Source organism: Cyclopterus lumpus, chromosome 19, assembly GCF_009769545.1.
Source record: "Cyclopterus lumpus isolate fCycLum1 chromosome 19, fCycLum1.pri, whole genome shotgun sequence".
Taxonomy (NCBI): domain Eukaryota; kingdom Metazoa; phylum Chordata; class Actinopteri; order Perciformes; family Cyclopteridae; genus Cyclopterus; species Cyclopterus lumpus.
The window spans coordinates 8,645,501-8,662,997 of NC_046984.1; the positions used below are offsets into that span (position 1 = coordinate 8,645,501).

The 17,497-nt window shown below is 42.5% G+C and overlaps 1 protein-coding gene across 1 annotated transcript; it reads left to right on the forward strand.

Moving 5' to 3' along the window:
* Positions 1–452: 452 nt before the first annotated feature.
* On the forward strand, positions 453–12,061 carry LOC117748986 (alpha-1,6-mannosylglycoprotein 6-beta-N-acetylglucosaminyltransferase B-like). The gene is given in 18 exon segments (XM_034559156.1): positions 453–478; positions 1,615–1,730; positions 4,562–4,694; positions 4,794–4,936; positions 6,653–6,717; positions 6,955–7,128; positions 7,254–7,421; positions 7,645–7,814; positions 7,979–8,110; positions 8,443–8,576; positions 9,569–9,711; positions 9,829–9,984; positions 10,352–10,498; positions 10,596–10,712; positions 10,836–10,910; positions 11,087–11,140; positions 11,142–11,248; positions 11,863–12,061. Coding segments are annotated over 18 exon segments (2,259 nt in total).
* Positions 12,062–17,497: the final 5,436 nt, after the last annotated feature.

Sequence of the window (17,497 nt, forward strand, 5' to 3'; positions counted from 1 at the left end):
GACGGAGACCCAAGGAGGTGAGGATGTGTGTTTCTGTGTGTGGTTGTGCATGTGCTGGTTTTTCTTGTAAGCTGATCTGTTGTCATCTCTGTATCTGTCTCACGTTAACACGCAACAGCAATTTGGTTTTGCTTTTGTTCAGTATTTCTGTCAGTTAATGACACACACACACACTCTGGTAATAATATTACTTTAAATGTATTTATGCCTTTAGACTCAATCAATTAATGCAAATGTGTGACCATTCATTTGCAATATAAAGAAACTACAATATACCTTTACCGCTTAAATCCAAATATGGGCGTTGAAAATGAAATTGTGTAACAATTGTGCAATTAGGATTTTCTTTGCCCGAGGCATAACGATCCATTCATTTAGCATGTTGAACTAACTGGGATTTGCAAATGTCCTTGTTTTGACAGTGACATCCAGTATCCTGTAAACAGAGGGCCATGCATGTTGCACTGCGGCCACGCAGGTAAGGCTCAGCAGCGTAAGATCAGGTGCCAGGATGCAGTAAAAACATACAGTAGTAAGAAACTAATGCATCATGCCGCATCCATGCCTGCCCCTGAATGCCTCGCAGTGTGCACTGGCCTTTTGCATGTTGAGCTCGTTGACGAAGCTCAGCCCAATAAGTAATTGATTATAGTTGCTGGACATCACTTGCAGTAGATATCCATAACTATCACAAAATATTCTGCTTTATCATGATCTCCTCTGTGCAACTTTACAGTGCTACTACTTTTCCATTCTGTATCTGCCCCTCAACCAAAGTGATGAGTGCCCTGACAGCTTTGATGAAATGGCAGTATGAAAGAATGACATGCAAATAATTAGTTTGCATCTGAATCTGGAGCCTTATAGGCACTAGCATTGGGCATGCAGTTGAGCTGGGCTACACCGTGTTCCTTTGGGTAAGGGTTGGTGGCTTTATTGGCCTGATGAAAGTGAGAGCCGCGAGCAGATACATGCTATGATGGCTCGTCTCGTTCAGATATTTGTTTTGACACACCAGGGTCCTCATGTGAAGTCATGGAACAATGTAGTTCTCCACATTAACATCAACGTATTTGACGAAAAGGCCAAGTCCGGCTGTATGTTTTTATTGCATCAGATCCGCTCCTAAAAGTTAAAATGAGATTTAACTGGTGGGTAATAACACAATGTATTAAAGGCAGGCCTTTTATGGTATGGCCATGTAAACGTTGACATATCTGGAGTTGTTTATACAAAATATGATGCATAGGACTTGACATGTACAAAGATTGTAGCTCAACAAATTTATGAAAAATAGAAAATATGATTTCATTAGTAAAACATATTGAGTCAGCTGTAGCTTGTAGCTTTAGTTAGTTAAACAGAATGGATAATTATTTTGAATTGTTAGCTTCAAGTTATGGATAAATAAACTTTAAGCTTCTGCCACGACGAGGTAGAAGTAGGAATGCTAACCTGACCAAATCAACCTAAATATTGACAGTTCAATAAAAAATATCGTCACAAAATCCACTGATAAATTGTGTTACCGTGGTTCATGGGAGTTCGTCAGATGAAAAAAAAACCTAACCCTGCAGCATTTCATGAGGTTTCCCTGTGTATGCTGCCCTCTAGCGGTTGCCTGGTGCTCTGCCTGTGCCTGTCTGTGTTCACCCTGCTGCTCCAAAGCTTCTGGGTGCCCCTTGAGATGACCAGGGATGGACCTGCTGGGAGGTCCCCTCAGGAACAAGGTAAGCCTTGATGGTGTTTGAGCAACACTGCATGAATAAATGACATTCAGAAACACATTATAAACACATCACATAATCTCAGCCTGTCTTCACACTAAGCATTGATTGGGGAAATAGGGCAGTAGTATTCTATGTTTTGCAGAGAATAACTGTACCTCTAGTTGATAACACCTTATTTGACTGTCTTTCCAATGTTAGATGAAGCTTTGAACACACTTCCCGGTGGGTCCCATGTGGCTGACATTTGTGGGTTTGCGGCGAAGATCCCTCTGTTCAACTCAATTGTCTGGTTAAACCGTTTCCCTGAAGGAGGGAAGTTAGGGGGCAGGAGACGGGCTTGTTTGTGCAAAAGTTTTGTTCCTGGTTTACAAAGAAGCGGCAATGTTAACAATCTCCTGGAGAGTATGTTTTTCTCAGCATTCTTTCTTTTGCATCCAATAAATAAATTAGCATATTCTGGCGCCGTGTCTCTCCCAGAAGCATAGTACACTCAGCGAGCTCCACTCTGGGTTTTAAGGGCGTCAGGAGGTCTCTAATCAACATTCAATGGTCTATTTGTGGCTTTTGTCAGGAGACTTGATTCAATATTTAACAGTGTTTACATCATTTGAATAGTTTCTGATGTTTAATTTTTCTATGAGATCAGTTTAGATGAAAACATTACAATATGATATAGATACTGATTCGTGTTGCATTTGTTTGTTTTTGGAAGTTTCTTAATTCAAGGGAACTTAATTCACTTCTGAATTATATGGAACTGGCTGAACCTATATACTGTATGTAGGTTCAGCCAGTTCAGAATGGGAATTCTCCAGTCAGTAAGAGTAACCATCTTAGGAGGGTTAATAACCAGATACACAGGCTTAACTTAAGACAGAAAAAGAAAACACTTTGTGACAGACTTCAAATAAATCTTTTTGAAAAATGTAATCACAACATGACATTTAAATCTAAATATCCGATCCTTTTCTTCTCAAATTCTAGGAACATTATTTTTTAGCAGACAATATAAACCACTGGTGCAGCCACAGACCCACAATTGCTGTGCGCTTTGAGGGACCCACCACGAGTAGTGTACAAAGAGCCACCCAGCAATAGTTGTGTTGGAAAATATACCACATGGGGGAAGAAGTCGTTTATCAGTGGTGGTGTAGTGGCTAGACCTCTACCCTCACAGTAAGAAGGCCGATGTTCGGTTCCCGGTCCTTCTGTGTGGAGTTTGCACGTTCTCCCCGTGGCAGCGTGGGTTCCCTCCGGGTTCTCCGGCTTCCTCCCACAGTCCAAAGACATGCAGCTTAGGTTAATTTGACTCTAAATGGCCAGTAGGTGTGAATGTGAATGGTTGTCTGTCTCTATATGTTCTATATAACTGGCGACCTGTCCAGGGTCTATCCCGCCTTGCCCAATGTCAGCTGGGATCGGCTCCAGAATAGGATAAGCGGTTCTGATTATGGAATACTACTAAAAATAGTAATATGTTTTCTACTATGGATATAACATGTAAGTAAAGGTTACACACATACCGATTCATACATAATTTAGTTAGCCGTACATTTTTGTTTTTTTTAAATGATTTGGTCATATAGTCATCTCACACAACTGGCGTTAAGCTGTTACAGGATCCCAACTCGTCCCTCCCATTCATCTTTCATGGCGTCTGTGCCCAAAGGGCCCCTGAGCGTGTGCATAGTGATATGCTGACAGTCAGCTGAGCAAACAGTGATGAAGTGACATCACCGGTCTGGTGGATTTTACTGTGTACCACAGGTTATAGCTCTATTCCCAAGGAGATTCTTACCTCAAAGCTACCCCAACATTACCAGCAACCCCTCAAATAAAACACTCAATACCCCTCATTCCCAGACTGCACCACTCTTTTTACAGTCCGGCTTGCTTCATACAGATGATTTCAGTCAAGATATCCTTGATCTGCCATCTCAAATAGCTCATTTTATGCCCCCCAGCAGGCTTTTAAAATGCACATTTGCTGTGTTTACAGTAATGGTATGTCTGGTAACTAGCTGTGTTACTGTGAACACCACCATTCAAGTTAGTCAACACAACACAAGAGGTACTGAAGAAATGCCTGTTTCTTTCCTTTCTTTGAATACACTTTATTGTTAGTTAAGGCTGGTTCCAAACCTGGGGGTAAGATACATTTTTTTCTTTTTGTAAAATATTGGACACTTTTCTCTCTTCAGGCCTCTAAAAAAGTGAAGAAACACTGAACTGCTTACAACTCATTTCTGCTTCAAGGTCATTCCAGTTGTAACATAAAGAGATGTTGCATAGTTTTAAGGGATCACAAGCCAAAAAGGTTGGGAACCGCTGGGTTAATGAATGCAGCTCACGAAAATCAATGTAAATGTGTCAGCAATTTTAGTTTAACCTTCAGCCAATACCATACAGTATGTCTATATGAGTGTGTGCGTGTGTGTGTGTGTGTGTATGTGTGTGTGTGTGTGTGTTTGTGTTTGGGCTGGCTCTGAAACCACAAAGCAATGTGAGATGACCACAAAGCTCCAGTAACACTCAGAAATATGTTGTTGTCAGAAATTATGACGTCTTTATCCGTCATATAAATAGTCCCGCAAGAAACGGCACCTCTAAAAATATGACATTACCCCCCCACACGCAACATCGAAAAAGTACACGGCCATAATTTGCTGCTTCGTTTGCAGCAGATCAGGTTAAGAGTTATAGAGTTACGTAACCCATAGAGATTTGCCATGACATAATACAAAGTATTACGCCTTAAACATTATGATAGGGGTTAGAATATGATACTGTACGTAGATGACATACCATGTTGTATCTACTCTATGTCCCAGGTCAGCGGGGTCTTGGCTTTCGTAGGCTGGCGCTCCGCTTGGAGGCTTTGAGTACTCAGGTGCAGAGGCTGAGCAGAGAGAGAGGTCAGGTCACCCAGCTGAGCAGAGATGATCTCAGTCTGTTGCTGCAAAGGTATCTGTATAGTTTTAACACAGAAACAACAGCATATTATATGTATTGTACTTATTGAATTGTTCATGCAGTGTGGTGACATATGGGTTTATTTTCCAGCTTCAGGCAGGATCAGCAAGGCTTAGCTCGCCTGGTGGTGAGGGAGCTGAAGAGAGTGTCTCAGCGGCTTGACCAGCTCAGCCGCCACCAGCAGCATCACCATCAGTCTCACACTCCATCACACGTCCTCCGACCACACGCAGGTAAAGCCCAGACCGTCATCACATTTAATCTCTCTTAAATGATGTGTGTTGTTTTATTAGTTTTGGGCGAAGAATCTGTACTTATGACGTATCATTCAAAATTGATGATGATGCTCTATGATATGAAGGAAAACAAGTTTCTCCAAAAAAAAAAGAAGCTTTTCTCGGGACAGAGAGATTTTTTAGATGAAGGAGTTTTCTATCTTATTCTTTAGATAAGGATTTGTCATGTAGGTACATACCCGAACACACAATTTGATTGTTGCAGATATGGAGATCTGTGTGGTTTAGATTATATTTATTGGGGCCCCACAGTGAGATTTAGACCAACAAGACATGTGTATTGGGCTTTGACATACACATCTTTCCTATTTGAGCTACAATACTAGAAGCAGCTCATTGCCCAAGCCAAAACAGAGATTTTAGGGTTTGTTCCAGATATAATATACTTTAACATTCCTGCTACACCAAATAAATACACTCTCCCCTCCCCACATGTTGCCAGCTTCAATAACTGTAAGCTTTTCTGTGGTTTACTGCAGTGGTAGTGTGATACTCTGAGCCAAATGCATGGTTCATAGCCTCGATGGAGGTTAACCACACAGTGAAATTAACAAGCTGTGATAATGGAGGGTGTGAATAGGGGGGTTAGAGGGCAGTGGGTGCAGGTGGTTATGGGGAATGAAGTCCTTGAATAGAAGTTTAACAAGTCCCTCAGAGCCGGTGCCGATCAACTGTCCGTGGGGAGGAAAAAAAGTTAACATTTACACTACGACCCTCGTGAGAGGTGTCAGGTGAGAGTCGGGTTATGCACCCGGCTTGGCACGCGAGGTTGTGTGTGTGTGTGTGTGTGTGTGTGTGTATACATGCTCACCTCCATTCCTGAAAAAGGGTATTCATAAAACTTGGGCCACACACACCATACTGTGCATTTGTGAGGGTACACACTTGTCAGCATGCACATACATGCAGTATGTGCACACATGCCACCCGCAAGCACACAAACACACGCTTCCCCATCACCAGCCTGTTCGCCCCTTACCCTCCTCCTCTCACATTACCTCACACCCATAAAATAGGACTGAATTACCCAGGAGTCCTTTCACCAACGTGTCTACTCACACTCTTGTTTTTGCAGAGGGAGCACTTTTTTCATTTTTTTTCGCGGTGCTCTTATAGCACATCACTGTTTTTAGGTGTTCACGACTTCACTTCAGGTTTCCTTATCTTTTTTTTCTCTCTTTTCTGTTTTAGTATGTTGTTTTACATAGTAAGGACTGCGTATATTGGCAAGGACTGGCATTGTAAAAGGGTATGTTGGTTGGAGGCAGGTGGGTCAGGTGTGAGTGTGTGTGTGTGTGTGTGTTGTGTGTGTGTGTGTGTGTGTGTGTGTGTGTGTGTGTGTGTTCATTCAAGTTGATTGACATTGGCTATGGTGGGGGGTTTACTGGAAAGGGCCTCTGAGAACACACTGCCTCTACTCTAATGCCTCTTACACGCATGGCAGCACTATACATCGTGCTGATGGCGGCTATTCATTGTGAACATTTCAGTTGAGAGGTTGTATATCAGAGTTATTGTCCACTGTCTTCATTACCCATGTTGAGTTAACCCACAATGTGCTTTCTGTTACTAAAGCAAGGAATGTGGAATAATGATGCATTCAAATGGCCACATAAGAGAAGCTGTGTGTGACGGCTAATATCTCACCCGCAGGGCCCGAGGAGAAGTGTGAGGTGCCAATGGATCGTGCGTATCCGGTGTGTGCGGAGAAAGTGGAGGTGAGAAAGTACTGAACTTAATGACACTGTGTGCGCAGTGTTATGGTTGCGTTGAAGGGCTTACCTCGACTTAAAGTTTTAAGTTGAATATTTAGTTCACAGTATATGAGCTGATTATGGAAATACCATTTTAAAATAATGGGTATTAGGATATAGCATGCGTATGTTATTTATACTGTACATCACCAGAAATGTGCCTCGTTATTTTGTCTGATTTAACATCTGTCTCTCTGGCAGTTCCTGCGGGCTCGTTGGCAGTCAGACCCCTGCTATGCCTTTTATGGGGTGGATGGTACCACCTGCTCCATATTGACATACCTTAGCCAAATAGAGGACTTTTGTCCCTTTCGCTTTGGAGGAAACCACTCTGCACTGCCATGGCACCAGGAACCTCACGCTTACACAGAGAAGGTACAAACAGGCTAATGCCTTTGAGTGCCACTGTGACATTATTCAGCTACTCTCTACTCTCCTGTCATGTGTATCTGATGTACACTTTGCACTGCCTCATTGTTTACCACTATGATTTTACACAGGCGGAGATACGTACAACTCTGAGCCTACTGTATGAGGTCATCGGCAGCAGCAATGGTCCGGCCGTGAACTTCATCCGGTCCAGAGTGGAAAGGATGTCTGAGCGGTGGATAGAGGCGGCTCGGAGGATGAGGCAAAGCAGCAACAACACCGTCTCGACCCAGATGAGGGTATAAACACCAGGACATTACATTTAGAGGTTTTCAATAACATGCCTGAGTGACCATAATGTTTATGTAGAGGGTTTTTAGTGTACTGATTTTTTATATAACCAGAAATCTAGTTTTCAACTGACACTTATTCTAAACTCCCTTCCACTATGAATGCAATATGCTGCCTCCACTAAACTGCCATTAAAGAAGGATTATGACTTTATAACTTCCCATACTCCAGGTGCTGCTTTATCCTGGGGCCCTGGCTGGCAGTCTTGGCCAGCGTTTTGAGGCCCTGGTGGATCGAGGGGGTCCTCTAGGGGAGCTGGTCCAGTGGGCCGACCTCAGCGCTTGTCTGACAATCCTGGGCCACAACTTAACCTTCAGCACCTCACAGCAACTGCTCCACAGGTCGACAACCATTGTCCACTAGTTACTTTCACCTAACACAAATATTATATAAATGATGTATACTTTAAAAGTACTGACGACATATATGACTTTTTTAAAATAGTTAATTGATTTGTAGAGTCAAACGATGAATGTGTGATGTGTGTTTATTGTGACTGGTCCAGCCTGATAGGTGCTGCGCCAGGCCGAGGCAGTTGTCCAATCCAGAGGCCCCTGACCTTTGACCTCATCTACACTGACTACCATGGCCTTGCTCACCTTCATGGCGCCATGGGACTGGCTTTCCTGCATTACCAGTACAACCACAATGTTCTAAATACATCATTATGTCTCTAGTATATCGGTAAATCGATATATCGGTTCTATATTCTATAAATATTATTGCATCTCTATTTTACATTTTGCAAGTGTGTTCCATGGTCTTTGGTATAAAAACGTTTAAAGAAATGCTAGATGAAAATATTTATAAACCCTGACATTTACCTCACGAGTATCATAAATGAAATAGCCATATCCTTGTAAGCCTTTAATTAAAAAGACAAATATGATAAAAAGTTACATTTGCAAACCATGTGTATAAATATAAGAAACACTTTGTGATTAACCATTTAATTCAAAATGATTGTAGGTGTCGCTTCAGAATCCTGGACTCTTTTGGCACTGAACCAGCCTTTAACTTGGGGAGTTATGCGCGTAGTCATGGATACAAAACACTGTGGGGAAGCTGGGGACTGCAGCCTCTGCAATACATGACCCTGTTCCGTAAGTCTGTGTGTGAACGTCTGTAATCATGCAAACACGGTATGATGGCAGCTCAGTACAGAACATTGATTCAGAGACGCACGACCTACGACTCAACTCACATCTCCAGACATATTTATATTTTGCTGCCACAGCTCTCATCCTTCACGTCCACATCTCTAAGCGTCTTCGCAGTGAGAGGATTAATAGCTAAGGTTAAATAAACGTGGTGCCCAGACAGAGCTTTCATTCCAACACCTCTCTATGTCGTCTCTCCCAGCCTGCCGGGAGACGGAGGCGAGCTGGCCGCACTGGGCCGAGAGCCACTCTTCATGCCTCAGCCCGAAACACTGTTTATTTGTCCTGCTGAGGGGGAGACAGGGATGGATGGAAGCTGAAGGTTGGGAAGGGGCAGAAAGAGGGAAACAAAGTCACAGGAAGTGGGGAGAAAAAGAAGAAGCTTGAGAAAAGAGCGGGCGGGTGTTTATGCTTCTGTGTTGAAATGGGGACGAGGAGGATCGCCGATGGAAGGATACTAAACAGACGAGCAGACTGTAAACAGGCAGCAAGAGATCTGAAACAGAGAAACAATTTATTCCTTCACAGCTTCAAACCTCCACATGTCACATGCCCTTGATCATATCTGTCAGCTGTCAATGCCTCTGCTAATCTGATAGGTGGGCCCAGACAGGTGTAAGAGACATGTGGGAGCAAATGGAGCTGAAAATGAGCCGGGAGAAAATGATGTGCTGCTATGAATGAGAAAAGATTTGGCAAAAGTATTTTTAAACAAGTACACCTTGAGACAGGAGGGTGGGCCAGCCGGGTGGCAGCTGCCTATCTAAACAATCTGAGGTTAACCTCTCATTTTCTTTAACGGCTGATTTATACTTCTCAGCATGTTTTTCCTCTCGCACATCATTTGAATATTCACCTGTAATATTTCTGGAGTGTATTGATGGTAATTCCTGTCCAATAGTAATATTTGATTTGATCTGTGATCTGCCCTCTAGCTCACACTCCTGATAACTCCTTCCTGGGCTTTGTGAGTGAGGAAGCAGCGAGGGAGGAGGTGAGGGAGGAAGAGCTGGAGCCAGACAGCTACAGGAAAGACAGGATAGCAGTCATCTACGGCAAACAAGACTACATGTGGCAGGTAAATGACCAAAAGAGAGAGTGAAGATTTCATAAAAGACAGTTTGGGGTTTTTGTTCATCCTGGTCCTAAATCATCAATCATCATCATTATGTGTGTGTGTGTGTTTATATGCCAGGGTAAATCTGAGTATGTGGAGGTGATCAGTGAAGAGATGGAGACCCACGCTACAGTCTACCAGCCTCCAGGACTCGCCTCTCATCTGCCCAGCTCCATCAGAAACCACGGCCTGCTGACTCAGGAACTCTTCCTACGACTTCTACGCAGAGCCAAGGTCAGAGAAGAGCGCGCACATTCAATTAAATTCAATTCAGTTTATTTTGTATAGCCCAATATCACAAATTACAAATTTGCCTCAGAGGGCTTTACAATCTGTACACATACGACATCCCTGTCCCAGGACCCTCACATCGGATCAGGAAAAACTCCCCAAAATAACCTTTGACAGGGAAAAAGGGAAGATCTCAATCTTTTAAGTGTATCTATTGTTTCTTAAGTAGATTTGTGACACAATCATATTGGACGGAATTGTGGCCCCATATGGGTCACTGTCTTTACATGTTCATCCTGCCTGCCCTGCCTTGTTTATATTCAATGACAGATCCTCATTAAGATGCCACATAACACATCTTCCCTTCCAGGTGTTTGTAGGTCTTGGCTTCCCCTATGAGGGACCGGCACCCATTGAGGCAATAGCCCTGGGCTGTGTCTTCCTGCAGCCACGATTTCACCCACCACACTCATCAGACAACAATGAGTTCTACAAAGGGAAGCCCACCACAAGACAGGTAGATAAACTAAAATGATGATAATGTTTGAATCAATTCTTAGATCTAAAGACAGTAAATAATAAATAACATAATAATAAATACATTTGGATGACAGATCTCCTCCCAGCACCCTTATGCAGAGAAATTCATCGGAAAACCTCACGTGTGGACCGTCGATGTGACCAACAAGACAGATGTACGGGAGGCCGCCAGAGCCATTCTACGCACCGAGGTAATGACTGGAGAACCAGCAGTTAGACTGTGTATATATGTGTGTATGTAGACACACGTTGAAAGCCTATACATTTCGTTTTCAGTAGTGCTGAATATAAGTGCATGCTTATGTTTTTGACAGGTGAAGCCTTTCACTCCCCGAGAGTTCACTTGTGAGGGAATGCTGGAGAGGGTTCGTGGCTATATCGCTCACCAGGTACACAGATGTAGCCATCGACCTGTTGCAGTATTTTTGTTGCTCTTTCTATATTAGACTCCTGATGTGTCATGATTTTAATCTCTGAAATAGGTGAATTTCAAGAGACCCGTTCTTCAGATTCAGTTGTTCAAACGCTCCCTATTGACAACTTCCTTTCTCTTAAATCCCTACAGAATTTTTGCACTAAATCTGTCCATACTTGGCCACCAGAAAGTGCTCTAAGGGTTGCACCTGGGTCCCCTGGGTCAGTCATGCGTAAGTGTGTGTCGACGGTCCTCCCTCGTGTGTGAGCCATCTCTGTTTCACCACCTAAACAGTCCTGCTGCGTTCGCCAGGTGAGAAGTCAGCAGGTGCACGCTGTACAGTTTATGGGATGAAAGGCAGTTTAACAAGTTCAGAGTCGTGAAAGGGCCTTTATATTGTGTAAAAGTTCTGAGAATCTTCAGAGACACAGCATGCTACGCTGACCAGCGAATAAGACATAAGGTTCACACCTGAGTTCAAAGAATGCTGCTATTCTGTTCGCTAAGCCAATCGATAAGCTGGCGGGGTCAAAGCTCACACTTCCGGTCAAGGACAGGAAGTTCCCCATCAGAATAAAACCTATTATCCTGCCTTCAGAATAAAGCAACATCTCAGGTTGCAATCGGCATCCCTTTTAACTATAACAATTAAAACATCATTCATTCTCATGCATCAGACAGTTAATCATTACATTTGTCATCAAACAGAATAATAAAACAGTGATCTTCTATTATGCTTTATAATACATTCCTCAAATTAATTATCATAACTTTCTGTATGTATTAATTTAAAACATAACCTCTCTTATTTACATGTGCAAGTGTATACAACATCCACTACAACTCAACAATTGTCTCTGAGCATCCTGTAAATAACATGGCATTTGCAGCTGAAAATGAATGCACTTTCATTTCCCATTTTGTAGACTCAGTATAGGCTGCTCCAGCATGGGAAAGGAAGTCAACCACCTGTTTCCTTCCTACAGCCCTTGGGGCCGACACTGTGGCCTTCAGCAGGAGCCTCTGCTGTTCAGTTGTGCCGGCTCCGACCCCTCTCACCGCAGGTTGTGTCCCTGCAGAGCTCACCTACCTGGACAAGTGGCCCTGTGCCCTGACTGCCTCTAAACAACTCAGGAAATAGCGGGAGGGGAAGAGGAAAAAGGTAATCTGAAAAAGACAGCACCAAAGAGCCATTTGCAATGCAAACTGTGGTGAAGAATAGTTCTCGACCAAAGAGAGCCAGCTATCCTACCAATGCTACTGAAAGTTTTGTGGTCTTGTTTGTGGATCTCAAGCCGAGGTTGAAAGATAGTCGATAGATCTGGATTTTATTCTCATTTGTACATTGATACGAGTTGAAAATCAACCATTTTTAGTGCACCAGTAATCTGAATCATCACATTCTGCATTACTGGCATTCATTATGTTGTGGCAAGTGGGTAAAGTTTACTCATCTGAAAATTAAAACATGGTAGGCTGCGTCCACCTTCTAGATGTGTCCATCTCCATTGTTATGGACAAGAATGTTGTTTTACGACAGTCATTACTCAGGAACCAAAAAATGAATGATTGTCATTTCAGAAGTGTTTAAGGATGATGAATTTAAAACCTTTTGTCTCGTGGTGCACAATAAAACCCCTCTTGTTTTTGTGGCTTTTCCTTGATCCCTTAAGCAAACAGTCTTGAAGTATGAAGACAAGACACACTTTAGGGAAAAGGTGTTTAGGTGTATTTAAATGTATATAAATGTGAAGCCCTTTAGTTATCTTATCCCGCTCCAGATTGTACACAGTTCAGTGTACTTTAATGGTATGATGACTACGTGTCTAATCATTCATTTGCTTACAGTAATGTGTCACGCTGGTCAGCATTGCATCGGATTATCACTCATGTAACCCATCAATGCTTTGCAGGCTGCACATATTAGCCTGGGCCTCGGCGGAGAACGGGTGACAGCTTAAGTGATGAGGCTCATTATCCGAGTGAATCATGGATAACCTCTGGATGCCTTTGGGAGGTCACAGCCATATGACCATGATTATACTGTCATATAAACCATTGGTTCCCAACCATCTTTGACTTTGGAAACCCCCTCAGCTCTGTTTAAATCCATGCCCCCTGCCAGTAAAGGCAGAACCTAATTGTTTGTCTTTCACACATATATTCTGCGTCATTAGGACCAAGGAAAAAGTCACTGAAGGCAGGATTAAATATGTTTTTTTCTAGTTATTTTACTAGAAATTATGATTTCGATCATAACAGATGACTCAGTTCTTGTATTTGCGCCAATATTATTCCATGACTGCCTCATAACCTCCAGATATGTAAAGCCTCCCCAAAGAGCATTTTCCATACCACGGGTTAATATGAACAAAACTGGAAACTTAAGATACAGTATACAGAGTGATTTGGCTGCATGACACACGCAAAGAGAGGTTTTGAGCTTTAACATTTCCATTTCAGAAACCTCAAATAGTCACACAGACTTATCCATCATCCCTTCCTGCAAACAACTTGTGGAAGAAACAAATGATAACAACTAAAGGCTAAGCTACAGGCCCCAGTCAGTAGTGTAAGTAATGGGGTGCTGCATTTACACGGCACAGCTGTTGGCAAAGATGACTCCAACAATGGCAACACGCTGCTATATTGAACCGGGTCAATGTGAGGTTTTTCTTGGAAAGGATACACTCATAAATGTTAATTGCCAGAGCAAGAGACATTTTCCGCCCCGATACACTTCATACGACCAGAACATATTGCCACTCGGGGATCAGACCGCTCAGGGCTGCGACGACAGGACCGGTTGACAACGTGATGCATGCTAAATGCATGCAAAGCGGTCTACGAAAAACAACATTTGGGATGACTATGGTGGACTCTGGTGAATTCATTTGGACCTGTCTGAGCGGTGCAAAGATGATGGAAATTAACTTGTGTTTATATCAAAATGTTATTTGGATTAAAGGAAAATAAAAGTGGCTTTTGACTCTGAGGAACGATCTTTGGAAAGTGATATTTCATTTCTGGATGAGTCACGTTAAATCATATCAGTTACATGTGTTATGGCATATAAAAGCTGTCACTCACCTCCCAGTGGGCTGATAGCAGAGGGTTCAAACTGAGGGTTCAAAAACAGCAGATAGATATAGATATGGAGCAAACGCGTAGATGTGGACCGACTAAGGTTTCATTGTTCCACACGGCTGCTAATGACATCATATTAAATGAGACTATGGGAGAGTACAACTGACAAAGTCCACATGTTTGTCAGAAACCAATTAGATTGATAGAAAGATCCCTAACATATTGTAATCCCAGTTAAATGAATGAGTTCACAGTCACTTGGCTCACTTAGGCACAGTAGTGCTTCAGCTGAACGCCAACTCCAGCATGGAAACATGCTCACAACGACAATGCTAATACGCTGACAATAGCATGTTTAATGTTCACAATGTTCACCATTTTAATTTAGTATGCTAGCATGCAAATAACATTTAGAAACACAAAGTGCAGCATGAAGTTGATGAGAATTCAACCAGAGTAGCCTATAAGTTGATCTTTTGATGATGCTTTCACTAAGAGGAAAAGTGAGGGGATAACGAAATTGATTTTGTTCATCCCAAGGGGGACATGAATGTCTAATAAAAGTTCATCTCAAACCCTCCAATAGTTAATGAGTTATTTTAGTCTGGACCAAAGTGATGGACCAAGTGACAGGTGGACATTGCCATCCATGGAGCCATGCCACCAGCATGATTCAAATGATGTCCTGTACTTGCATGTGCCTGCTGCTTGCCACCTCTGCGCGTTGAAATAATGATTAGACGGTGAGAAAATAAGGGATGATTGATGAAGGAGAAAAACAATCTAAACCTTTGAGAAACTACGAGAGGAAAGCTGATATTGTCAGCCAGATATTGTGTAACGTTCATACTCAAGTAGAGGTTCAATAATGTTTGTTGAGTGCTTTTTAAAATTGCATAAGGGACAATAACTCTTTTGGCCACATCGGACTCTGTCTCCTACACCTTTTAATTGTGGAATGTGGTTGCAAACTAAATGTCACTGCCAAGAAAAATTAGAGATCTTATAATAGAGAGCAATACAGGAGAGTTTCACTTAAATTGTAACTGTCATGTCTGTATTTGTATATGAAAGATAAAGATTTATTCAGAGAAAGAAATCATCATGCTAAAGAGAAGTGAGATAGCAGTTTACATGTCTTTTCAGACTTTATTGCTATTTCACGTAATCTACTTAGAATGACAAAGCACAAAAAAGTTTACATTTAGTCCAAATTGATTGCCCTGTGTCAGGTTCAACTTTCGAGTTACATAGGAGAGGAATATTATAGACATAATTCATCTATTGGAACAATTTGTAACCAGTTCTTGCCATATTTTATTTGACTATGCATCATACTGTTATAGTGGATCTTCAAGTTTTTCCCCATGTTCTTCATTTCATTTGGTCTCCGGCCTGCGTTTGTCTTTCTGAGACGCCTTTCTTCACATGCCTTTTACTCTTACTCATGTCTCCGCTCTCTTCCTGCATCTTTATTTATGCTATGATGAGTTCATAGAAAAGACTGTTATAAAATATCGGTGACAAAAAGATGGGATAATCTGCTGTTAACAATGTCTGATGTGAGGGTACAGATGGATGGGAACAGCGCAGAGTTGGCTTAAAATATAAGGGACGTATTATTGTAGTTATCTGCTTACCGTTGGATTACCTCCAATATGCTGATTTGTTCACCATATTGTTGTATAAAAAAATATGGCATATGTAATGATTGATGTAAATGATTTAATTGTATATATGTCGCCCACTCTTTAGGAACCTCTTTGCCTCTCCAGCCTTGTTGATTTGCAAAAGCAGGTTGTTACCTAAAGGGGGCAGTGTGGTCAAGCTAAACCAGCTGGCGTTGGACGAAGTCACAGCATGAGCAAAACCTCAGCATCAACATGCTTGAGTTGACAGAGATGAGAACAGAGAAAGACAAAAAACATCCAAGGAAAATGTAATTTGTTTGCTCGTCACAGAAGAGAGAGAGTTCCAGTCTTCTCTACAGGTAGCTCTCAGTTTAGTCCATCCACCACACTTACGCATGGAGGGGTGGGGGCGCATAAGAAAGCAGCTGCTTTTATTGAAACCTGTTATTGGCGTGCCAACATTACACTGCACAACAACAACCCTCTTCCCTGGAAGCCAATAAAATGCCTACAACAAACACTTGGCTTGCCTACAGCGCTTTTAGAAGCCACAGAGCTTGGCCTTAATGATACTTGGTAACTATTACAGACTATTAAACTTAAGGAACAAAAGAGGAACAGAACGCTAGAGAGAGACGAGGGAGAGGACCAACAGGGATTCGTAGGTACTGACTCATTGTTGGGCAACCTTACAGCGATGCTCTACTCTGGTGTGCGTGAGGATAGACTGTGTGGAAGGTCGTTTGATCTTTGAATGAAAAAGTGTGTTTTTGGAGACAGATACAATAGTTATCTGACTGATCTGCTTTTTTACATCCATCAGCAACACACAATAAAGGCCAGAGAGCTGTTGTGTATGCTTGAGTGGTTGAGGAAGGGCATGGGCCTTTCCGTGATTTCCCTCAAACGTCTCATGTCAGTATTCCAGCAATCTCACCACACCTGAGTAACTCTAAAGGCAGACGTGATCCGGTCCACTTCTCGGTTACCTCTAAGTGTGTGTGTGTGTGTGTGTGTGTGTGTGTGTGTTTGTGTGTGTCCACATAGCTGCTAATCCTATTGTCTTTATGTATGTATTCAACTGAAAGAATATTATGACCTCTAGGGGACAGGGGAGGTCATTGGTGCAGACAGTTCTTAGAAACAGCAGCCACAAGATAAAACATGATATCTGACGTCATTTCTAAACGTGCTGCAAAATTAGAACAGAAACGCTTAAATAATTTTGCGCTAAATAATTGTGCTGGTTCCATTTGTTCCCATATGCAGCAAACCGATTTTTTTTTCACTCCCAAGGAAAGCTTGGGAGAGGAAGTGAAGTCTTCTCTCGTTTTGTGCAGAACGGATCCGCCCTTGTCATCTTTCATCTTCCACCTCTGAATTGCCTTCATTTTCGGGCGGCCCATAAATTGGCTCTTGTAGTCTCCTTTTGGGGTGGGATTTATAGTGAGGGGTGGCAATGGAGTGTGTGGGGGGGGTAAAAACCTTTTGATGTCCCCTCTGCTTAACAGGCAGTGCAGACGCGCCTGCCCACATGCTGCACGGTGCCTTTGACACACACTGCTATAGCGTGCAATTCTCTCACACACAGGCACATTAAAAGATATTAAACTGCTTTTCTGCTTTCATTCAGAGTCATGGGATGTAACAGGCAAGCAGGGTGGTTCACGTTAGGCTGTGCCACTTCCTCAGCGGTAATTAAAGCCGCCCATGCAGGGGGTCTCTAACAGTCTTGTTTTGCTACACCCCTGATCCTGACCTTTTCTTTTCTCTAACACTGCAGAAAAGCTTGAAATAATATATAGTCTGGAGTCTCACAGATATGATATATAAGTACACTGCG